At 42.1% G+C, this 25,254-nt stretch overlaps 1 protein-coding gene across 1 annotated transcript in view; it reads left to right on the top strand.

Moving 5' to 3' along the window:
* COL6A6 (collagen type VI alpha 6 chain) overlaps positions 1-25,254 on the top strand; it is a 110,004-nt gene that overhangs the window by 41,394 nt on the left and 43,356 nt on the right. Inside the window, exons 14-26 of the mRNA XM_073333281.2 lie at positions 1,825-1,896; positions 1,998-2,024; positions 4,222-4,266; positions 4,350-4,403; positions 9,952-10,014; positions 13,494-13,559; positions 15,037-15,090; positions 16,272-16,307; positions 18,137-18,199; positions 20,833-20,895; positions 22,635-22,697; positions 23,825-23,887; positions 24,089-24,139. Coding sequence (XP_073189382.2) covers positions 1,825-1,896; positions 1,998-2,024; positions 4,222-4,266; positions 4,350-4,403; positions 9,952-10,014; positions 13,494-13,559; positions 15,037-15,090; positions 16,272-16,307; positions 18,137-18,199; positions 20,833-20,895; positions 22,635-22,697; positions 23,825-23,887; positions 24,089-24,139 — 720 coding nt within the window. The remainder of the gene's footprint in view (positions 1-1,824; positions 1,897-1,997; positions 2,025-4,221; positions 4,267-4,349; positions 4,404-9,951; positions 10,015-13,493; positions 13,560-15,036; positions 15,091-16,271; positions 16,308-18,136; positions 18,200-20,832; positions 20,896-22,634; positions 22,698-23,824; positions 23,888-24,088; positions 24,140-25,254) is intronic.

Genomic DNA, 25,254 nt, shown 5'->3' with positions numbered 1-25,254 from the left:
ATTTTTTCAGAATATTTAGAAATTAAAATAATTCCTCCCTCCCTTGGTTCCTGCCTCAGTGCAGGGGCTGGACTTCATGACTTCTCAAGGTACCTTCCAGACCTATTTTTCAAAGATTCAATAAGCAAAGGGAAAAGAGAAAAACCTAATTTTCAGCAAGTAAGTAGGCAAGTATTTGCATGTGAACTAAATACTTACATGCAAAGTATGTGTACAAACTGGTGCACATGCATTCATAGAATCATAGAATATCAGGGTTGGAAGAGACCCCAGAAGGTCATCTAGTCCAACCCCCTGCTCGAAGCAGGACCAATTCCCAGTTAAATCATCCCAGCCAGGGCTTTGTCAAGCCTGACCTTAAAAACCTCTAAGGAAGGAGATTCTACCACCTCCCTAGGTAACACATTCCTTTATAGGTGCCTATTTAGTTAGGAACTTATCTAGCTGTGTGTGAAAATAATATCCCCAATAGTATGCAAAGTAGGTAAGCAAGTTGCATTCACTATTGGACCCATAGTATGCAGTTATGTAATCTTTGATGTCTACAAGCTGCTGAGACCGAGCACATGGCACAAGAAAGACACTAGGAAACATTTTCTTCTAATGGGCACCACTCCATTTATAAATAATTGGGTTTCATGCCTTCTGTTTTTCTATATACATGGCTTGATTCATTATTGGATTACTCCAGTGTGTAACCCATGGAGTTACATGGGCATAAAACTGAGTAACGTAGTGGTGATTCAGGCCCAATAAAAAGAAACCGTATTTTCAATTTTAACTATTTGTTTCAGATTAAGAAACACAACAGATAAGCACAAATATAATCCGTCCTATTTTCCACTCCCTTAAACCATACCTGTTAATGGTGTGGCTCCTGGGTTACTGCTTGTAGCGGAAAGTGCATGGGTGCACTAAGATGGAAAATACCAGCACAGTGCATGAATGTGGTCTGACAAGTAGAACTGCATGAGAAGTACACCAGAGAAACTATTGTAGCACGTGATAAGAGGCGAGTTAGAATGTATTTAATGTCTAATTTGGGGTCACGATACTATGGAGCAGATTCACCGCCCCACTTGCTTTGCACTGCTCAGGTGGTGCAAAGGGAGTATATTCTGCCCTCTTCTCCCCTTCTGGGGGAGTGTGGGAGAGTCCCATGAGGGTGTAGAGCCAGCATGGCTTCTGCACCGCACCACACTTCTGTGTAACTGAGAGCAGAATTTGGCCTTTGGACTGTGCTCACTGAAGAAAAATGATCACTCCATGCTTTTTTGCCCACTGGGCCTAGGTCTTCATTGCAGCAACACCCTCTTCCTCCTCTGGCCCTCTTCCCCTCCCCCGCAAGCAGGAACTCTCTAAATAGAGTAGTATTAAGAGCAGAATGAAGGAAAGTGCCCCACCGCTATCTATAGTGGAGGTGAGCAACATTAATTGTCAATTTGCTTTTTCAATTCAGTACTTTCTTTTTCATTATGTAAGTGATTATATTACAGTTTCATACCAAGTGTAAATACATGTATATCTATATCAGAAGCTTGTAATGTTTTTTGTAAGCACTCCAGAGAGAAACTACAGCGGTTTTAACTGCACAAGCACTTAGCTCAATCTAAGTCTGCTCAGGCTTCTGAAACATCTAGCTTATGCGGGGCTTTCTCAGAGATTTACCATATTCCTTAACATACATGCTCCCTTTCTAGTATTACATCATCTCATGAATATAGTCGCCCCTGGTCAAACACATGATCACTCTCCTTACAAACTTCATATTTCATTTCCTAGGCAGGATATACTAAGATGTGTTTTTCATTTTCTCTCTTTCAGGGTTCAAGAGGACTGCCTGGACCAATGGGAGAGCAAGGGAATAAGGGATGTGATGGTAGTAAAGGTCCTAAAGTAAGAATCTACTGATAACGTTATTTTAACTCCGCAAAATGTCTTTGCATTTATTTTTTGTTTACCTCATTCAAACAAATATTTGTTGTCATTCTTTTCAGGGATACCAAGGAATACCTGGTAAAAAGGTACAGTACTAATGCACTTATTTTCTGAAAAACTTTTGTGTTGATTTGACTACAAATCAGGTGAGATAAAAGTGCATTAAAGGAGGAGGGAGAAGAGAAAAGGTACGCCCTGACCTTCATATAGACACGTTGTCTTAATTCATCTTTCTTTGTAAGTATCCTTAAGTTTGAAGATCTTTGGTATGAGTCTGATGCTGTTTAAAGGCTCGATCCTGTGGTCTTTACCCAGAAGTAGTTTTGTTGACTCCCAAGAGAATAAAATCCAATGCTAAGTGATTCTTGGATTCATCACACTGCAAATTATCTTTGTGTTTAATTCAGGGCTTAGGGATTCGCGTTTGCTTTCTGCAGTAAGATTGTAAAAACTTACTGTGACCCATGGTGCCTAAGGCAGCCCTCACTGGAAATGCCAAGGTCAGGGCAGGGTGCAAAAAGGAGAGCAGGTTCTCCCAAAGACTGGTGGTTAACACTGAAGTAAACTCACCAACCAGTCACAAACTGTGCTTCTGATCCTCCCCCACCGGTTATCAAGAAGCAAAAAAAAAAAAAGAAATCACACAGCCCCCTTTATTGCATTCCAGTTCTCTGGCTCCCAGTCAGCACCTAGGTCCAGTCCAGTGAGTTATTTTAAAACTCTGCTCACCTATACAAAATGTTCCTCTGACCCCAAAGGGCCAGCCACGTTACCAGGTGAGTATAGGTTTGGATCTTACCCAAAATGGCTGGCAGCATGGTAGTCTTTTAGTGTGTCAAACTAAAGGTTTATTCTGAAGAAAAAAGAGAGAACAAGAAGAATTGTTGTAAAATGGTGAAGCAATCAAATACATACAGAGACTTCAAAGTCCAAATATCAGGTTCTTAGCAGTATTAGTAAGTTTGCTGCCTTGAAATTCCCTCTGGAACACATCAACAGCTTGGATGGGTCATCCGGTCCTTTGTTCAGAGCCTCAGTTTTAGAAAAGTTACTGCAGAGGCCAGAAGTAGGATTGAAGACAAAATGGAGGAGATGATGATGCAGCCAGCTGCCTTTTAAATTTCTTTTGCCATGTGGCTTGTACTAGTTTTGTTTCAAACACAAGCTGTCCAGCACATGGCATGGAAAAACGTTAGAGTTCTGTCCATAGGCATGCCCTTATATGCCTTGCTGAGTCACAAGGTGTCATCCCTGGTTCTTTTCAGTGGGTTCATTGTATAGTCAAACGGCCATCAAACAGGCTAGGACGTGCTGATGCCAATCTGTCTGGAGGAGTCACCCATAAAAACAGCACAAGTTTGGAAATAGAGATATGCCTTCATACCTATAACTCACGATACAAAGGTGATACAAACATATAAATAAGATTCATACTTGGCAAATTGTAACACATTTGCCAAAACCTCACACATCATATCTAGTCAGATTCCTTGCAATTTAATAATATTGGTGTCAACAATATCAGTGTCCCACATAATCCATACAGCAGCACGCTTACATTGAATTATAGAAATATTCACGTTACTGAAAATATAATTTGATGTGACCATTGCCACATGGTGCCAGCGCCCTGTTAGCAATTATGCAGGGTGACTATGTATTGCGTGTGTTTTAAGACACCAGTTTTACAGTCAAGAAAAAACAAGAGTCGTTAAAAACAAAATACATGTCCCTGTTAAAGCTTCCACGTGACATAAAGGAAAAAAAATGTACTGGAATGACATAAAAGTTGGGTATCATTTTGACTTTCAGCTTACTGGTCTTTTTATTGGCAAATACTCTTAACGTTGGTCTCTTCCACCCTCAGTCCTTTTAGTGGTCACTTTAGCTCTGGAAGTCTATCTGGACCCTTAAAGTTGACCAATAGCCTGGAGCATCAAAGGAAAATAAATGTGCAGATGAACTATTTTTGGGCCTTATTCTGATCCTGTTAAAGTCCATGAGAGCCAGGGACTTCAGTGGGTGTACTATTAGGGTTTTAATCCTTTTTAGCCTGTTTTGAGGGTTGGCCATAGTGTCTATTCTACTGTTGTACTTAGGGCAGATGGAAGAAATGAGATAGATTAAGCATTAATTTGTATATTTTAAAATCTGCCAATGACTTTGGCTTCTATGGTCAGCTACAGGAGTTCACATGGACACCATTTTTGCTGGACTGAGAGCACATACTGGTTATTTAGATCAGTAGGTCTTATATAATCCCTATCACTTTTGCTACCTCAGGGAGATGATGGGGACAACGGGATTGATGGAATTACTGGAGAGCAGGTAAGTAGTTTTGCTTCTCATTTTCCATTGACATCAACAAATGTTTTTTAAATGAGAAAACATTACTTTTTCTTTTCATTAAGGGATCACTTGGGTATCCAGGAACGGCAGGAGAAAAGGGAGACCAAGGCTACATGGTAATGATTTTTATTATCTTATTTGGTCGGGGTTTGAATTTGAGAGCAATCAGATAGGTATCTCATGAGGCTGTCCCAGTGGAGAAAAAAAACTTAACTAAATGCCTGGAGAGGGGAAATGGTTTGATACCACAAATTTACTGATGTATTTCAACTTATTAGAACTGGCATCAGAACACTGTAGTCATAATTCGTGTTGCATTAGAAATGGGGTGATCCGTCTCTAAATAATCTCTAAGGTATTATTTTTTTTGCTTGAAAATGTCCATTGTAAAGTTGTTCCATACAAAGTGTTTGTATTCAGTGTTGTTAGAACAAATGTAGAATTTGAAAATATCATTTCTTGACACAAAAAAACTCCCCTTTAGGGCCAGAATTGATCTATATTTAGTGGCAAAAACTACATTAATGCAGAGTTAAGGTTATTTGGTGGTATGTCGTCCCTTGCAGAGAGCTGAGCTGAGCAAAACTCAAATGTCTGAAAAGAAGGAAATGCAGAGTTGAAATGCATGCGCAACCTTATTCAGCAATGTGCCCCTTTAACACACAGAGCTCCATTCTGCCAGCCTGATAGTCCACCTCCTTTTATAACCCATTCACTCTCATTACCTCTGAATTAATGTAGTTTTTTGCAATTTAATTTCCTAGTTTTTTGATCAGGAAAAGAGATTGTTAGTAGTCATTTTGGCAGTTGTACATACCAGGTCCTGCAATCAGCCATCCTCATGTTGTAATGCACTCCTTGCTCTACAACAAACTCCTGCAAGCTCATGATCCAGGTATCACCCAGAACCCAATGTTGGCAACCATGGCAGTGCACGTATATTTCTTTTCCCTCCGTGGTCAAAGTATCTGTGCTGTGAGTTCCAAACCTCTGCACTGTGTGTCTTTTGAAAACACCACAGTATTCTGCCCTAAGATCAGGAAGTGGCCACTGGCACCCCCACTGGCTAGTGAAATACACATTTCCCCCCACCCCCAAACAACCAATCCAAGGTTTGGCTACCACCCATCATCATTACCCAACCCATCTGCAAATGCAACCTCTTCATCTCTCCCTCCCACTCCACCTACATGCAGTCCTCTGCTTCCATCTTCTCCTCATCCAATATAACAAACATTTTGGTTAGACTGACTGCTGATTATTCTGTTTATGTTCACAGTAAGCCTTCCCATAAAATAAAATCATGTATTATAACAGACAACTTGTAGCAAGCAACATGAGTTGTTGTTTCTTTATTGCACAGCTGTACAACTATTGGTGACAGGGTGTTCCCCAGGGCAATGGCATTGGCACATTCCCTCAAACTATCCAGGCAACCATAAAATGGCTGCATAGAAATCCTCTCACAGTTTTTTTCGTTATTGTCTGTAATCCTTCCACGCTGCATGTCTGCGCAAGCAAAGTGAACGTGTTCTTAAATACCATTCACAATTTGGGTCCCCAAAGACTTAGTGGGGGCCATGCACTACCTTGGGTAAAAAATGACCAGTGGAGACTATTTTGACCTGAATCACAACCATAGTTTGATCTCTAGCTCTGCATAAAAATGATCCACCTAGAAACTTTGGAAAAATGGCTGTTTTCTTCAGGGCATATACCTCCAGAACCCCAGGCTCAAATGGCCCCAAACGTGGGTCACTCCCACAAGTCATAGCAAATTGCAAGAAAATCTACACAAACATGCAGATTTTAGAGCTCTTAAAGCCTCAGCCTTTAAACAAGGGTAGCGGGACGATGGCGGGAAAGGGCTCCCCTGCACATCCATCTGCAGCATAGGAGGCACTGAAAGGTGTAAAGTGGCCCAGTCATCTCAGTGTGACGTTCTCGACTAAATGAGAATGCCCCATGGAGGTGAGCACCACCTGAAACAACAGGGGTGTGTGTGTGAGTGGCTCCATTCATCTTAGTGGGTGTTCCTGTCCCCCTCCTGAGTGCTTTCTAGCCTGTGATATGCATAAAGTAGACTTGTTTTCAGCTCCCCAATCAAAGGGGCAGGACTTCCCCAGATACTGGTTCATATGGGGTGCAGGAAAGAGGACTCATTCACTTCTAAAAGGGCAGCACCGCCCCCCGCCCAGAACCTGGCTTTGATGTGGGGGGGAGGTTAGATAGTACAGGGCCCTCAGATCCTGGCACACAATTGGGGGGGCAGCAAGAGGGGCTCAGGCACCCCAGAGGGGCATGGCCTCCATATCCCAGATCATAGGAGTGGGACAGGGAGGGGGCTTAGATCTCCCCTTTGGGGGTAAGAGCCCTTCAGATCTGGGCACACACCTGGGAGGAGAATGTGGGGCTGACAAGTGCCACTGCTCCTATTGTCCCCTAGTTCCCTGCCACTCACCCTCACATCCCTCTTCCTAGTGTCTGATCCCTTCACTCCCCCAAGCCTCCCTCACCTGAGACCCCAGCCTTGCTCCCCTTGCTGCAGCCCCAAACTCCTCATCCCCCTAATCTCCCACTGTTCTGTCCCTTACTTTCCCCCTCACTGCCCAGGAAGCATTCACATGTCTGATTTTTCGCCCAAAGACTTTGGGCGGGGGAGTGTGGGGGGATGGTGTGCACTGGCAGAGCTGGGGCTCCAGGGGTTGGGTGCATTGGGTGAGCTGTGGAGTACACAGGGGTTGGGTGCCCTGGTAAAGCTGGGGCTGCGGGAGAGTTGGGGTGCTCTGGCATAGTTGGGGCGTGCCATGCCTCCCTCACCTGAGTTCCCCAACATTGCCTGCTGCCCTACCATCCACCACTCATTGCAGCCCTAAACCCCTATTCCTCCCCTTCTCCACTCCTAATACACCTCCATACCCAGGACCAGGTGACTGGAGGGGAGCTAATGCAACACTGGTTTTATTTATTTATTTATTTATTTTAAAAAATCAATTACAGGCCAGTAAACCTAACTTCAGTACCAGGCAATGGTTGAAACTATAGTAAAGAACAGAATTATCAGGCACCTAGATGAAAGTAATTTGTTGCGGAAGAGTCAATGTGGCTTTTTTTCAGAGTAGCAGCCGTGTTAGTCTGTATCTGCAAAAAGAAAAGGAGGATTTGTATCACCTTAGAGACTAACCAATTTATTTGAGCATAAGCTTTCGTGGGCTACAGCATGCATGCATCCGATGAAGTAAGCTGTAGCTCACGAAAGCTTATGCTCAAATAAATGTGGCTTTTGTAAAGGGAAATAAAAAATAAGTTTTGAACCAGACAAAACATGTCACAGGGCTGAGAAATAGAACCCTCTGCTGCAACTGTCTCCGCTGCCTACACAGCTGGGCTGCACCTGCTACTACAGAGCGTGCACTGATTAATGTGGTCAGCTTTCCATTTCTCACTATGCAGGATTTGGGCTAATGGAGCTATGTACACTTTTATAAACCAATAGCTGTGCCCCCCACTTCAATCCCTTCTTACGTGGGGTTCTTTACAAGCAGGTCCCTCTGGAATTGACTGTTAGTCTGCTGAAAGCAGTGTCAAGATTTGATCAGTTCAATATAGTTTCACCTGAGGCTGGTTCTGAACATTCACTATGATTAACTGAAGAGGGTACTCTCTGTTTTTAGGGAAACTGATAACATGCAGAGCATATATCTAGAAGTTATTCATTGTAACCGCCTTGCAAAGGGCTGATTTTTACAGTTTTGGTTTTTTTATTTCTTTATTGAGCACCTCGGTGTGTGTGACATTGTGCTAAACATAGGCTTGATAAATCTTCCACTGGCTGGAGTGCCTCTCGCACTTAGACTGAACCAACTAAATCTTTTAACTGAAAAGCAAAAGCATTTGATGATATAAAATGTTGAGGGGCTTGTGTAACTCAGTGAACATAACCTGTTACTTTGCTTTTATAATTATGGGTTAAAAAAAGAAGATTCTGGACTGTGCTTGTTGAGGAACAGATTCTGCTACTCTTAAATTAATTCCTTTACTCTGCAAGTGAATCCAGTGGGACTAATTGTGGATTAAGGTACAACTCAAGGTGAATAAAGATGGCAGTATCTAGTCCATGACGTATAGATTGAGGAAGGCATTACTTACTCTGAAGGCACTTGCAAAAAATTAGAGTTACTACAAAGGGATCTCACAATACTGGGTGTTTGGGCAACAAAATGGCAGATGAAATTCAAGACTGATATGCAAAGTAATACACACTGGAAAAAATAATTGCAACTACACGTTTACAATGATGGGTTCCAAATTAACTGTTACTACTCAAGAAAGATCTTGGAGTCACCCTAGGTAGTTCTCTGAAAACTTCAGCTCATTATGCAGCAATGGTCAAAAAGGCTAATAATTTTAGGAGCTATCAGGAAAGGTAAAAAAAAAATAAGTCTGAAAATATCGTAATGCCACTATATAAATCTGTGGTGCACCCCCCTCCCTTGAAACCAGAATCCAGTTCTGGTCACCCCTTTTCAAAAAGGATAAAGTGGAGCTGGAAAAGATTCAGAGAAGGGCAACCAAGATGATTAAGGGTATGGAATGGCCTTCATATGAGGAGAGACTGAAGAGACTAGCGCTGCTCAGCTTAGAAAAGAAACAACTAAGGGGGATGTAATAGAGGTCTATAAAAGCATGAATTGTGTGGAAAACGTGAATAGAGAAGTGTTATTTACTCTTTCATACAATATAAAAATCAGGAATCGTAAGATGAAATTAACAGGCAACAGGTTTAATATAAACAAGAGGCAATACTTTTTCTCACAATGCACAATTAACCTGTGAAACTCATTGCTGTGGGAAGTTGTGATGGCCAAAAGCATAACTGGGTTCAAAGAAGAAATTGATAAGTTCATGGAGGATAGGTCAATCAATGGCTATTAGCCAAGATAGTCAGGGATGCAACCCTATGCTCAGGGTGACCCTAAACCTCTGACTAGTGAAAGACTGGGTGGATCACTCCAACTACCTTGTTCTGTACACTCCCCCTGAATCACTGGTCCTAGCCACTGTCAGAGACGGGATATAAGGCTAGATGGACCATTGGTCTGACCATATGGTAGTTCTTATGTTCTTAAATAAACATTAGCAAGTGGTAACTTTTTTTTTTTCATTTTGAATAAGAGTTTCAAGCTCTTGATTGAAAAACAAAACCTACATTTCAATTTTATTTTCTCATGCAAACATTAATGCTGGGGAATCTGGCAGCTGAAGATCATCCTGTTTTTAGAATGTATTTACTGAACATGGTTAATTACAATTGTAGTAATTGCTTTAAGTTTAATAAATTGCAGTTAGCTTTTTTCCTTTGTGTCAAAAGAAAATTCAGAGAACTTGTTGCTGTTTTGTTTACATATGAGCGGGAACCAACATTAAGAGCCAAGCTCGTCCAAAATTTGGAGGTGTTCCAAATCAAATCCACCTTCTGGAACTGTATTTTGTGAAGGCCTGTGACTTAATAGATTAAACAAAATCCTGGATGCAAACCGCCCTGAACCTGGGGAGTTTCTAATTCTGTATTAAAATGTTGGCGCTTGTTCCTGTCTCTTGTTTTGTTAACATCAGCAGGAAAATGATTGTTTAGATTCTCACTCAGCCATTTTATGATTTCAGGGCAGTCCAGGGTCAAGAGGACTCCCTGGTGAGCGTGGTGAGAGGGGCTTACAAGGAGATCCTGTAAGTTTTTTCCTAGGTGCAAATCTATTCTATGTTATACATCTATGACTCTATGGGGTTCCCCCAGAGCAGTAAGGGAGGGAGGGATTGTGTCACCCTGGGTGCTTCTTTGCTGTGCAGCTTTGGCTCAGAGCCCTGGCACCAGCAGCCTGGTCACAAGACAATGGCCTCACCCTGGCTTCCACCAGCCTGGTTGCTCCTTGCAGTGTGACACCAACAGCCCTTCCAGTCCTGCATCTCCCCAAAACCATCTCTCCTGCAGTGTCCAGACCCTCTCACGGGATCCTCACACAAGTATCAAGTTGGCTGCCTCCAAAGAGCAGAACACATACCAGCCTGGTAGTTTGGCTAAGGGATTTTATCCTTCAGTTTAATACAGAGCGCTGAGATGGTTTTGTAATAAAACAAGAATAAGTTGATTAACAAAGAACAGAGATTTAAATGATAAGTAAGACTAGAGGAGACAAGCTTGGTGACAAGTCAAACAAAACCAAACTTGCTTTCTAATGACTACAACTTAATTTCAGAAAGTTGTAATCATTGTCTAAGCACGTTTCTCCCCTGTAGTCCGTTTCCAGCTACTCTTGCCTCCTGGGCCAAGAGGATCCACTTTTCATGAACTCAAAGGGTGCTGCTCCCCTTTTTTCCCCTATGTGATGGATACCCCAAAGTCTTTAGTAGTTGCTTATATCCTCAGTTTATCTTTGTTTTCAAAGTCTGGAAGCCCAAATGATCTTCCTGTGATCCTTCATGCAAACAATTAGCCCATTGTTCTTAGCCACACCTGTCTTGATTGCAGTTGAGCCCAAGAGGAATTGGCTATTCTTCTTTGTCTGGAAAACTGTTTTGCCTTGTTGGTCTGTTGACCGATTCTAAAACATAATATCAGAGAGTATCTATAATTTCACATACAGCTTTATTACTTACTTTTCACAGTGATATTAATCATCAGAGTGTTTTCAAACGATATGCTCCAAGACACTTTTTAGATAAATATTATGTGTGAGGTGTAGAGTTGGCCAGGCCAGCTGACTTAGTTCTATACCACGGGGCCCCTTGGCATTGGGGTGCTCTTAGGATCACAATATTAAGGATGTGAATCTGATCTCAGAACCTCACTTATGGTGCTCTAGAAAATGAATAAACTTGCAGGGAGCATAAGCCTCTGTTCAGATCTGCATGGGGATATGATATTCTTTCAAAGGTATGTTAGGACAGACGTGTGTGACTATTGCACTGTAATCCCAACGATGAGGATAATAGATCAGATAAACCTAGCACATCTTAGCCTTTCATGTCTCAAGATGACAAATTTGTCTACATGTGGCTATGCAGATCTGTCAGTTGCCTCATAGACCTACAAGAAAAATCCAGTATTATGGGACATCCTGTGGATTTATGACACTTTCTGTGTGGGGACTTTGTATCCATTCACTAGTAAATGAATTATGCTTATTCCTATGCCAATATGTAATTGTATTGCCCGAGGCAAAGATACCATGATGATAAGCACTGTATAAAGGCTGATATTAATCTTTGTCAGATATGACATAGGGCTAAATCCTGCAGTCTTTTCCATTCTTCTTTCAGGGCCCAGTCCTGAAAGGTGCTGAGCATCCACTGCGAGATGAAGTGCCATCCATTCCCACTGAAAGTAAATGGGAGTGGGGAGCACTTACCAACACATGGGAGGAATAGTGATATCTTTTTGAATCCGGACCATAGTAGGATTTAGCCTCTGGATGGTGATCTTGTACTGTTGAATGATTACTTATAAAACAGAAGAAAAAAGTATAGCTCAGGATGAGGTTTTTTTTTGTTTGTTTTTTAAATAAAACAAAGAATATTCCTCTGTTTAGAACATAATATTTAAAACATTGATGAATGGAAATTACATAATGTGTGAAAAGGGACTGCAGTGTTTTCTTATGTTTATGGTAGCATGTCTCTCAGGGAATTGAAAGCTCTCACCCTGCTTCTTGAGTGGCATACCGAGGGCGTGGCCTGTCACAGTCAACAGGCCAGCTTGTGAGAGTCTGACTTCAGTGAAAGGTGTGTCATATGTCATGAAATGCTGCAGCCCTAGCTGCTAATCGTTGTAGTACTTATTGGTCAGGTATAGCATTGCTGGGCTAGGTGTAAATTATGAATGCAACCATCACAAATAGAATATGAGAAATGGAGGGAAAATATTACAAATACATTTGCAAAAAGAAAAGGAGTACTTGTGGCACCTTAGAGACTAACAAATGTATTTGAGCATAAGGTTTTGTGAGCTACAGCTCATTCATTCATTCATTCATATCTTGAATTAGCTCCCCGGACTCTGTGGATTCAGCTGAAGATAATGTATTTCTCATATAATTCCAATCAGTTGTTTGTCATTGTTATTATTAGTTTATAGTAGCACCCACAATTTGCTAAGAACTTCTCAGACATTCTGATAGGAATGGTCCCTGCTCCAAGGAGCTCACAGTCAAAGGATAGAGGCAGACTGGCAGGCAGAAGTTAGGGGGAATGGGAAAGGAAACAATGAATAGGGATTTCTTTAAATTCAAGTCAGTTAGATGCACTGTAAACAGCTTGGCAAAAATGGAACTTTAAGGGGGAAAGAGGAACAAGGTAGAAGGCTTGCCAGTGATCTCATGGAGGCTGCATAGGGGCTTCATGGAAAAAGGCACTGAGATGATTGTGTGAGAAGCTGACAGATGAGCAAACAAGGTTGAGAACATTAGTGGGATAGGGGTGGGGGCAGGACACACTGACAAGCTTGAATAAATAAGGAGGCGCAGAATTCTATGATGCCAAAGTGGATGGGGAGCCAGTGAGGGGAGTAACATCAAATCAGTAGGGATGAAGATGCATTCTGTCTGGTGTGACAAGGACCTGACAGAGCAACATGGCTGTGGAAATCACTATAAAAGGACAGATGTTGTAGTTGGTGAGGAGGAGAAAACACCAGGAAAAGGAGGCAGGGCTGCACTGTATTTCCAGTGTGTTCAAAGAGTGCAGTATCACCTGCAAAATTGCTAATACTTGGGTTTTTTCATGTTTTTTTAAGGGTGCCCTTGTGGCTAAAGTTTGCCCCGCTGCCAAGACTTAGTGCCATGTACTCCCTTTGAGCTGCAGTGCCCACACAGGACTTCCACTGATTCGAGTGGGAATTCTGTCTAGTACTGAAAATAGAATGACTCTTAATGTCCCTTTTGTCTGCCCACCGTATCATAGATTCTGTGAAGTCTCGCAAAACTAATTTCATAAAAACAAAAACTACAAATATTTTATCAATATGGTGTAAAGGCTGATAGGCTATTAATCTTTGTTAGACATAACAAATGGTCAACTCCTGCTGTGTTTTCCCTTTTTTTTTTTTTTTTTCAGGGCCCCCTGCTGAAAGGTGCTGAGCATCTACTGTGAAATATTAAGTGACATCAGCTCCCATGGGAAATAAATGTACTTAACTTTGTGTCTTTGTTTAGGGTAACCCTGGATTGGACAATGACATAGTAGGGTTCAAAGGTTCAAAAGGAGAACAGGGAAGACAGGTAACTATTTAGAAATATGTGACTTTGTTTACAGTACATTGTTTTAAATACTAACCTACAATCCTTTAAAATATAGCTATTTACAGCAAATTAAAATTAATCCATTGATAACCAAGACTGTTAAAAATAGTATGACAATTCTATCGTTCCTAATTTTATACCACAAAATACATCTGAAATCAACAAGGTGACATTCAATAAAGACACGTGCAAAATACCATATTTAGGAAGGAAAAGTCAAATGCAGCACTATAAAATAGGAAATAACTGGCTAGGTAATAGTACTACTGAAAAGGGTCTGGGGTAATAGTGGATCATAAATTGAATATGAATCAACAATGTGATGCAATTGCAAAAAAGGCTAATATTCTGGAATGCATTTACAGGAGACTTGTATGTAAGACACCAGATGTAATTGTTCCTTTCTACTCGGCCTTGGTGGGGCCTCAGCTCAAGTACTGTGTCCAGTTCTAGGTACCACAATTTAAGAAAGATGTGAATGAATTGGAGAGAGTCCAGATGAGAGCAACCAAAATGATGAAAGGTTCCGAAAACCTGACCTGCAAAGAAAGGTTAAACAACCTGGGCATATTTAGTCTTGAGAAAAGAAGACTGAGGGAGGGAGGGACCTGATAACTCTTCATATAGGTTTACTTGTCCTGCCTCAGCACAGGGGGCTGGATTTGATGATCTCCTGAAGTCCCTTCCAGTCCTACATTCTATGGTTCTCTGATTCTATCCTTGTGGGTGATTTTGCACTCAGTGGTCCAGCTTCAGAAGTGGTCTTACATTTTTTAAAGAGATGAAAAATAACTAAGGTGTGGATGTATGATGATTAATCATACCTACTGTCATCTGTCACCACTTATTATTATTATTTTTTTTTTTAAAACATTTATTTTAGTACATTAATGAACTTCCACAGAAAATCTTCCAAAGTGCGTGTGTGGGGGGGAAGTACTTAGAGCTATTTATGGGCCCAATACTACACAGCGCCTAGCCCCCCTGAACTTCCATTGATTTCACCAAAGAGCAGTTATGGAGCATCAGTACAAGACTTGGATTATCGGCATAGTACGCATGAGATCAATGTTGATACACAACAGAATGGTAACTGTAATGACAAACATGCAGCACTTTCCAGACAAATATAGTTTGAGGGCAACATCAGTGATTATTTTGATGTTACTACTTTATGAAATGTACCGTGTAACAATGGCATTTCTTTGATGTTATTTGATAATGTTGCATAGATGAAGTCGTGCACTTAAAATACTATGTTTCTGTTCTTAATTCTGACAGATGGGTGAGTGGTTACAGATGTTGTGTGCCCAAGTGTTATGAAAAGAATTTTTTCCCATTGGTTTGCATGTCCACTGTTCATGACTAGATGGCTTAATAATCTGGAAAAATATAAAAAGTTTGGAATTTGAGTGACAATTGAGATATAACATGAAATTAAATTTCTCATTTCCAGGGTGAAAGAGGACCAAAGGGCTCACCAGGGTCACCAGGCTCTCAGAGAACCACAGTAAGAACCCATATAGACAAGGAGACTAAATATGCAAAGGAAATACTTGATATTAATCCAAGGTAGAAAGAATGATCTCAGAGTCCATAAATTTAACCTTGATCAATCACTCCGTCAGCCTCCATTCACTGCAGGAAGATGAGATGAATAAATCTCTGATAGACTGCCCTGAAAAAATTAACACTAGCAGTAGCCTCTGATTCCAGGCAAACTCTTTCCTCTTGAATAGGGCTACCCAACACAACTGACTGACTATCAGAGACAAAATAGCTTCCTCATTTCTTTCAGATTTGGACCCTACTGCAATACTACCCAGTTTCTGTCCCCCAACTCTTGTTGGTGACTTCGCTTCTCTGCTGCTTTTTTCTCCTTCCAAAGAAAGAGAAATTCTGCAAAGATAGAGTATGCAAATTCTTTTCTTCTGGTGTGGCAATGTAGCAGGGTGACCAGGCTCCTGCCTCTGTCCCAGTCTACAAACTACTCAGAGATCCTTGTGCTGGTCCAACACCTTGTGCCGTTTATTTACAAATGGATTCATAATACATACAGCTCTTGTAACAAGAAGGGGAGCGCAATCTCTCTCTCTGCCTGCTTCCCCCTTTCCACTTCCTTCCTGTGCCTATTTGTGGGCTCTGCCTAAGGGCTTAATTAGCCTTTCTGCCCTTCCCCACCCACAAATTAGGCACAGCTCTGCTTAATCAGCTCCATTCTGCCTTGCTTCATTGGAGCTACTGTGAACAGAGTGCTGACTCAGCCTTTCTTGCCTAGCGCTCTGTCATAGGCAGTTATCAATAAGAACAGACTAATGAGGTGGGAACCTTTCCTACTGCTTGATGGGAAATGTCTTTAAACTCTACAGCCAAAACCAATTTTATAAACACATCTGTTTTGCTAGGGCGGACAGGGCATGAGTGTTTTAGTCCTCTTGGCACAGCAGGACTGAAGCGTGTGAGCAGTGAGCAAAGTGATAGCAAAGTATATCCCGACACATCTATAATAACTTTCACTTTGCTCTCAATCACTGTTCTAACATGTACAGTAACTTGAGCATATAGTAAAGCATTATGTGAATATCAAATTATCTGAAAAAAATTGACCTAGTCGCCACAACTTCTCTACTGTTTGTCATTTAATTGAGAGATAGAACTGGGGTCTAACAAACATCTATCTTGTTTTGTCAGGGAGCAAAGGGTCGAAGAGGAACACCAGGTCCACAGGTAGGTTTCATTAATTTCCCATATCTACAGTAGGACTAACGTGGGAGCTTTCCTGCCTTCTAAAATATTTGCAGAGTTGAATATTTATTTTAGATTTGTTATAGCATATAGGATAAAGGACAAATCCTGCTTGCCTTACTTATGCAATTAATCTCAATGACTTCAGTAGTATTACTTGTGGGTCCTAGTTCAGCAATGCATATGCTGCACAAGTCCCATTGAAGAACTAGTCCCATTCATGAGATCTAGTAGCTGAAAGCCCATGCTGTTGCCTCGGTGTAATCCATAAAGTCGTGTTTTTGTTTTTTTTTTAAAAAGGCCAAAAATGGCTGAATTTATAAATTGAATGGTTTTAGAGTAGCAGCTGTGTTAGTCTGTATGCATCTGATGAAGTGGGCTGTAGCCCACAAAAGCTTATGCTCAAATAAATTTTAGTCTCTAAGGTGCCACAAGTACTCCTGTTCTTTTTATAAATTGAATGATAGACTGACAATCCCAGTGATGATTGAACCTCGTGCTAGAATAAACAAAAGGAGCTTTCAACCATGCCTGTAGTTGTTTTCATCTCTTCACACTGAGTATACAGACGTTCTAGGCTTCAGAGTAACACATGAGTGACAATCGTGGAATGTCATTGTACTGAGTAAGCATGTGCTGAGACTTTGCTGAATAGACTTGGACTACTGAATCTGGGCTTGAGTGTATGAGATGAGCAGGATCGGGCCCTCATACTATAACCAGCACCATAAAAATCCAAATTGTACAAAATATGGCACTGTAGAGCATTAATAGTGAAAGATTATGGATGCATAATAATTTATTTGAAGGACATTGTCAAGTCAAACTTGAATCTAAATGAGATCTTGTGACAAGACGTTTTTACAAAACCTGAGAGCAAAAAAAAAGTTTCTGTGACATTCCAGTGCAACAAAAATAATCATTTCCCTGCAGTGTTTTCAGTTCAAACAGCACTGAGACACTAAAAGTGAAACTGAGATTTTTGTTGTCAAAGACAGAGAAATGAAAAACTGAAAATAAACCAGAATAAATATTTTCAGTTTTAATCATCTGAGATATTAGAAGTGTGTTTTGTTTCGAGAAGATTTTTAACCTGGTAACACTCCTTTACAAAATACTTTTTGCTCTTTAAACAAAATAAAGATACATTATGTTGCACAGTACATAGTACTGGATTGCATTGTATAGGCACTACCCCATGTTAGGTGTAGTATGGGATGGAATCCAGAAGACATGCACATTCTGCTTGCCTCTTTGAGGTCTATAGGGGTGCTAGTCTTACAAAGTTCTTGGGCTGAGGTGAGTGCAGAGTTGTAATTGTGATGTGCCCCTAAAGAGGGGTAAAACATGGGCAGGAAGCTCCTTGCACTCTCCCTCAATTATGCACAATTGTATGGAAAAGTATTGTCCAACTGCTAAACTGAAAAAACATGTCTCAAAAACCACGTTTCAGGCATTTTGTCTTATAACAGCTGCCTTGGTTATAAGCTCAGCCTGCTTTGTGGCAATAAATAAGCTTCACTTAATTTCTGGATTTTAAAAAAAAAATTTTAAATCCATGCGTTGCAATGACCAGCTTTATTAAAAATATGGTAGGTTATGCTGATAGTCTGTGAAGCCACTATGCTAAGAAATGTAATTTGATCTAAATGCTGACTCTTTAGAGAAACGTCTCTTAATGAAAAGAAAAGAGGTGTTCAAATGCCAAATAAATGGTATTAGAAATTGAAAATATCATACTGTTCTCCTGGCAGATCAGTCGCTGTTATGATCACTTGAGAAAATTGTTACAATACTGTCTCTTAATACAGGGGGAGGAAGGAGCTCCTGGCTCACAGGGCTTTCCAGGAAAACCAGGATTTCAAGGATCCCAGGTGAATATTAACATTCATCTAGGCCAGGGGTTCTCAAACTTCATTGCACCGTGACCCCCTTCTGACAACAAAAATTAGTACACGACCCTAGGAGTGGGGACTGAAGCCTGAGCCCACACGAGCCCCGCTGCTCAGGGCGTGGGGGCCAATGCCAAAGCCTGGTGGGGCCAAAACTGAAGCCCAAGGGCTTCTGCCCTAGGCGGGAGGCCTGTAACCTGAGCCCCACCAGCCAGGGTTGAAGCCCTCAGGCTTTGGCTTTGACCCCGGGTGGTGGGATTTGGGCTTTGGCCCTGGACGATGGGGCTCGAGCTTTGGCCCCAGGCCCCAGCAAGTCTAATTCCAGCCCTGCTGACCCCATTAAAACAGGGTCGCAACCCACTTTGAGGTCCCGACCCACAGTTTGAGAACCGCTAATCTAGGTATTTTCGGGGAGAAGGAGGACTTGAAATACAAAGGAGAAATGAAATAGTCTATGTCCAAAAATCATAGGGTCCAGTGTCCATACTCACACAAAGCTTAGTCCTGCCTTGAGTGCAGGGGACTGGACTAGATGACCTCTTAAGGTCCCTTCCAGTTCTATGATTCTATAAAGCTAACATGTGAGTGAATATATTGTTGGTGGCTGTGAAGCACCAGCAGCATTAGTTTGAGTTGGGCATAGCATAGTAAGGCAGGCACAGTGCAAACTTCCCTACACAGCTCTGGCTTTCCTGGCTTGCAATATCTCTGATGTTCCAGTACTGCCCTTCTGTTGAGCAAATAATGCCTCCTATCTAGATCTGGACTTCTGACCACAGTTTTCTGTGGCCCAGATTGGAAGCCTCTTCCTCATGTTGATGAGTAATCCAGTGAAATAGCTTGTGTAACCATAGGCGCTGACTCCGTGGGTGCTCCAGAGCTGGAGCACCCCGGAGAAAAATTGGTTGGTGCTCTGCACCCACCAGCAGCTCCCTGCCCCACCCCCTCGACTCTAGCTCACCTCCCCTTCCGTCTCCTACGCGAGTGACGCCGCGTGCTCACTTTTTCCCCCTAGCTCCCAGCACTTGCGCCATGAAACAGCTGTTTCACACAGCGAGCGCTGGGAGAGAGGGGAAATGCGGCGTGCTTGGGGAAGAAGCCAGGGCGGGGATTTGGGGAAGGGGTCCAATAGGGGCAAGGAGGGGGCGGAGTTGGGGCGGGGACTTTGGGGAAGGGGTTGGAATGGGGGCGGAGAAAGGGTGGAGTTGGGGCGGGGCCAGGGAGGGGGGGCGCGAGCACCCACCGGCACCGTGGAAAGTTGGTACCTATGTCTGTAACCAATGTGAGTAAGGGATTCACAATCTGGCCCTGTGTGATTTTAGACGTATGTTAGATCCCTGCATTGTAAATATGGATATAGATTCACTCTTGCAGGTACAAGGGCTGCAAATTGAAGAAACTGTATTGGGGATTTCCTTGAAGCTAACACCTGGGGAGGCAGCTGCACCAGAGTGCCATCCCATGGGTGCAAATCCGCATCCTTCTCAGCAAGTCTATCTCATCCCCCCCAGATTGCCCCATCTTCTGACTGCCAGATGCTGGGACAGGACATCAGGGGATGGATCACTTGATAATTGCCCTGTTCTGTTCATTCCCTTCAGGGCATCTGGTATTGGCCACTGTCCGAAGACAGAATAGTGGGCTGGATAGACCATTGGTCTGACCCAGCATGGCCGTTTTCTTATGTTCTTGCATGCACCTGGACCTCTTCAGCAGAAAGGGACTTAGGGGCAGCTGAACTCCTGTTCTTGGCTGACTGTCTGCTATGGGAACCCAGTGTCTGTAGCTGTGTGCTAGAACTCACTGATTATTTTTTCTTTACATTTTTAATGCATTGTATTTTTCTTTGGCGGGGGGACCTTTGCTGACATTTTAGCGGGGAGCTGTTGGGAGTTGGTGTAATTCTCCTCCCCTCCCCCCCCCCCGGGAGGATGGAGAATGCTTGTGTGGGTAAGAGCAGAATAATGGATCTTATCAAATGTCAGCTGTGAGTTTAGGAGAAACCCTACTACCGCAGCCCCACAGGCGCAGAGGACCCCTTGGCAGCAGATCCTGGGCAATTCCACTGTGAAGGATCACATGATATGGGGGCTGTTCCACAGCTCCAGAAAGACTCCCAGAGCACAGCAGGTCATTGCCATGGGGTAGGAGCTAGCTGGGAGCATGACCAGGGGATCCACAGTAATGCAGGTGATCCCAGGTCGTTCCTCCTCCTCACAGAGGGACGTTTATAAACTATTCCATCTTTAGCAGCGTCCCTTGAGCGTATCTTGCCAGTCTATCTGGACAGGATTCCTCCCATCCTTCCCCCTACAGATCTCCCTAGTCCTTCCCAGCTTCCCTCCACCCCCACCTGCTCCCCACACACACCTGTTCAGCTGGAGAGTAGCTGTGCCCCTGAATCTTTGTTTCCCCATATGTAAAATGGGGAGAATATCTATCACACAGTGATGATATAAGGATGAATCAGGTGTTTTAAGAGCACTTTCAAGACATAAAGCCTATATAACAGGCTAAGTGGTGTTATTTCATAAGACAGGGTATTTAATATTTCTGTTTGTAATATATGCATTTGTGTGTTAACTGGGTTTTCTGTCCTATAACATACCTTCTAGGGACAAAGAGGAATTGTAGGTGTGAATGGAGAGAAAGGAAGTGAAGGAAGTAAAGGTCTTCAGGTAAAAATACTGTGTGAAGTTCACTCAGTGTTCTACTCACTGTGTGTGTAACCAGTGGGAGACTTCCATTTTTACTGCTGTTTTACTGCATTCTTTGTTTCAAAATTCCTGTGCAGTGTATCATGATATTCTGTCAGAAACGTATTCGTAAGGGGATAAGGAATTTTAAACATCTCAGAGCAATGATAAACTGTTTTATATTATAAGAAAAAAATCTGCAATAGCTATATAGCAATACGTTTCTATTCTATCATGACCCACCAGTTTATTTAAGGGTATAGGAGAATGTGTGTGTGTGTGTGTGTGCATAAATATTGCAAAACATAGATTTAAAATGTTTTTAAGGTTGTAAAATGAACTACTCAAGAGTTAGAAAATAACAGAACTTTCGTTTTATGATAGTGTTTAATTAAATGACAACTATGAGACTTAGGAAGCTGTAACTGGTACCTTGACAGTCACAGAAACTGGACCATTGAGTCTGAACCATGGTACAGCCACTGAATCTGGACCTATCCACTAGATAATTTAACGAGAAAGCTATCCAAATCTTCTTCCTGTTCTCCATTTGGCAGACGGGGCAATTATCAGTTTGATTTTTCTAGGCTGGGTTTTTCAAATGTTGGGGCAGGGGGAAATTCCCATTGAAATCAATGGGATGAGAGGTAGGCCAGTGTGGAGTACTTTTGAAATCTCACCTAACGTTTATATTTGCTTCGTTGCCATACTTTCCTTTCTCTTGGCAGTACTGTCTAAAAGAAATGTCTGATGATTCCATTGCTGCTTTGCTTTTTTGTATTTGGCAGTTTGCATCTTAACTGAGCAGCTATTATTTACCTGTTTCCAAAGTATTTACCGTCAATTTACCACGCAGAGAGGCTAGGTTCCTAATTTCTTCCAGGATTTTCTTTATTTCTGACAAGTTGTCACCTTTATTGTGACTGGAGTCTCTGGAAAACCATTGCACTCAAACAGCTAGACACATCAAGTTTCAATAATGGAAGAAACTGTATTAGGGAGTTCCCTGAAGCTAACAATGGGTCTTCTCCAGATTCTCTCTTGTAAACTTCCTTAAAGCCATATATGTCGTTTGGGTATATTTGTGTTCGAACGATGTGGCCACTGTGACAAAATAAAAAATTGTGACAAAATTCTGCTTCTGTTTTCAATGGGACAAAATTCTGCTTATGTCCCATTGAAATCAATATGATCTATACAAACCTGCTACAAAGCAATGGAGATTGCATCTACTAAAGGCAGAATTAGGCCTTTCTGGTTTATATATGACTAATATAGAGACTGTGTGGATGAGAAGCCAGTAGTAACTTTGTCTGGATTTTTTTTTAAATGAATGAAGAATAGGTTTTAAGTCGACAGTATAATCACTTTATAGACACGTCTCTATTTGTCTGGAATTGAGAAAACAATGTTTGATGGATACTGAAAAAATGTTCTGTACCAGTCAAACTAGTGAATGGCCTTCATCTTATACAAAGTTGCTGCCATCCTGGTAGGAAAATAAATGTTTGGTCTAGACTTGAAGCAATGAATCTAAGCGTTATTTGTGTTGACTGCTTTTGCTGCCTGCCAGATGTCTGCAGGAAAAGCACACGTGGCACAGCTGAGACTAGATTCTTGTCATTCTACATGAAGTGCTAATGAAGCAAAGTGATTTGTTTGGGGTTGTTTTTTTTCCCCCCCAAATTCTCACTAGGTATCATATGTTCATTTAATTTCAGGGTAAATGGGGAGCTGCGGGTCCAAAAGGGAGTCCTGGCAGTCCTGGAATGAGAGGAAATAAAGTAGGTTTCATTCCTTTAACTACTTTTGTTGTTGTTTTAAAGTTAATTTGTTTGTTCCCACCTGAAGATCTTGCCTTTGAGCCTGCTCCTGAAACAATCATTCAGGCAAAAGTCAATGGAAGTTGGGTTGTGGTTTTTTGTTTGTTTGTGTTTGAATAAGGACTACAGGTCTTTGACCTCAGTGGCAGCTCTATGCACAGTTCAAGGGCAGTGCATAATCATAAGTAAGGCTAGATTTCAGTCACGGGTATTTTTAGTAAAAGTCATAGACAGGTCACGGGTCACGAATTTTTGTTTACTGCCCGTGACCTGTCTATGACTTTTACTATATACTCCTAACTAAAACTTGGTCTGGGGGGCCACAGGTGCTCTGGGGGGGTGAGCTCAGGGGGGCACAGATGCTGGGGCGGGGGGTGGCCCAGCTCCCCCATTGGTGCTGAGGGGGACACTGGCCGTGACGGCGGCACATGGCCCGGGACCTTCACCGGTGTTTTGTGGGAGAGGGTTGGCCAGGCTTCAGGCTCCCTACCCGGCTCTGACCAGCATGTCCCTGCAGCTCCAAGGGGGAGGGGCATCCAAGTGGGCTCCGTGCGCTGCTCCCACCACAAGCGCTGGCTCCACAGCTCCCATTGGCTGGGAACCGCAGCCAATGGGAGCTGCTGGGGCAGTGCCTGTGGGCACGGGCAGTGTGCGGAGCCCCCTGGTCCCTCTGCCTAGAAGCTGCAGGGACATGCCAGTGCGAGCCAGGGAGCCCCCCGCCCCCACACTGAGGTAAGCGCCGCCCTGCACCACAAACCTCTGCCCCAGCTCTGAGCCCCTTCCCACAAGCCAAGATGCTGCTGCTGGCTCAGGGGCTGCCTGGCTCGGGTAGCCCCTGAGCCAGCCACACAGTCTACTGCAGAAGTCACAGTGGTCACGGAAAGTCGTGGTATCTGTGACTTCCATGACAGACATGCAGCCTTAATCATAAGTAATTTAAGTGAGATTTACTGTTTATATTTATTAAACCTTTTGATTGTAGCTTCTCCAGTATTCTTAAAATCAGTTGGCTAGAAAGATTAATCAGGCTCTGTGGGTTTAAAAGATATTACTTACAAGTCTGAGATCGCATTAATTGCATTTAACAGGGAGAATATGGTGATCCTGGAGAGAGAGGACAGAGAGGGCCACCAGGTCAACGGGGAATGCAGGTTTGTGTTTTATTCTCTCCATGTGCCGTGTGTGGCCAAAATCTAGTCCTTAATTTATAAATTGCCAATCCTGTCACTTCTCTCTGTCCTCCTGACATTTGGGTTGCTACACAAACACTTAGAATTAATATAGACATTAATAGCCGGAGTAAAGCACAGACAGGAAAAGCAGATGATTTAATAATAATTGTCTATTCACAGGGAGAAGATGGTGCTACGGGATATGGTGGACCAGGAAAGAAAGGAGCGAAGGTAAACATGAAAAAGGAAAAATAAATGGAAACTCTTAACTTGTTTTTATATTATTTTAGTGAGAGTGAAAACTGCAGGGGAAAAAAGTCCTTTCATTATCATCTCTGACTGTAAACCCTGCAAGCTGATCGAGACAGGCAGACTCCTGCACCTATTGACTTCACAGGGGGGATGCATAAAAATCCACCAGATGGATCACATTGCAAGATTAGGGCCATAAGTTGTAATGTCATTGTGGGAGGGGGGATTGTTGTTTTTATTTGTCCATCAATTGCCCTGTGTACCTGTGGCAACATATAAACATTAGAAAATAAGTTATAAACTCTCTTAAAATTAGAGTAAAAGATAAAAATATAACAGTAGTAATAACCCTAATTATTTACTGGAGCATTATTTTAATGTTGTTGTGTTGTTGTAACAATATTTTAATGCTGTCCACACTCAGGAAGATATTGTTCCTGCCCTGAAGGGCTTCCAGTTTAAAAAGACAAGCAACACATGAAGAGTGCAGGAGAAGGACAGAATCAGATTTATATACCCTTCTGTAGACACATTTTATATAGTTTAGATGCATTTTACGGTTAAAAAAGTTCACATTTACATTTACTATCATTATTTAGAAAACCTCTTTTGAAATGAGAGAAAAAATTCTGCCGCACTAAAACTAATCAGAGAATAGTTCTAATTTACTCCAAAAAATGCTTCCAGTATTGATTCCCCTCTACTTTGAACTGTGAGGTCTAATATTTTGAAATATCAAATCTTTCTGTCAGTCACAGGTGCCTGACAGCTTAGCCAGTGCCTGTTCACTGTACAGTTCCTGTCTGTATTTAGGAAAGACTAGTAAAGCTATCCTGGAGTATTTCATCTTTACGTAGTCACTTCCTTTTAATTTATCAATGCAATGAGGAGCACATGAATAGCCCTGTAAAGTACAGTGCTGCTTTATTTAAATTTTAAATGATATATGTCTGAGTATAATAAGGGAGAACAGAACGCTTTTCAAAAACTTTTTGTCTTTGTCCTGGGTAACTACTGCCAGACTCCCTGAACTTCTTCATCCATTTCTGTTAACCCTATTAATGCAAACCTCACCTTTTTAAACTCCTTCTGGC

Source organism: Lepidochelys kempii, chromosome 2 (genome assembly GCF_965140285.1).
Source record: "Lepidochelys kempii isolate rLepKem1 chromosome 2, rLepKem1.hap1, whole genome shotgun sequence".
Classification (NCBI taxonomy): Eukaryota; Metazoa; Chordata; order Testudines; family Cheloniidae; genus Lepidochelys; species Lepidochelys kempii.
This window is presented reverse-complemented; position numbering and strand designations above follow the sequence as displayed.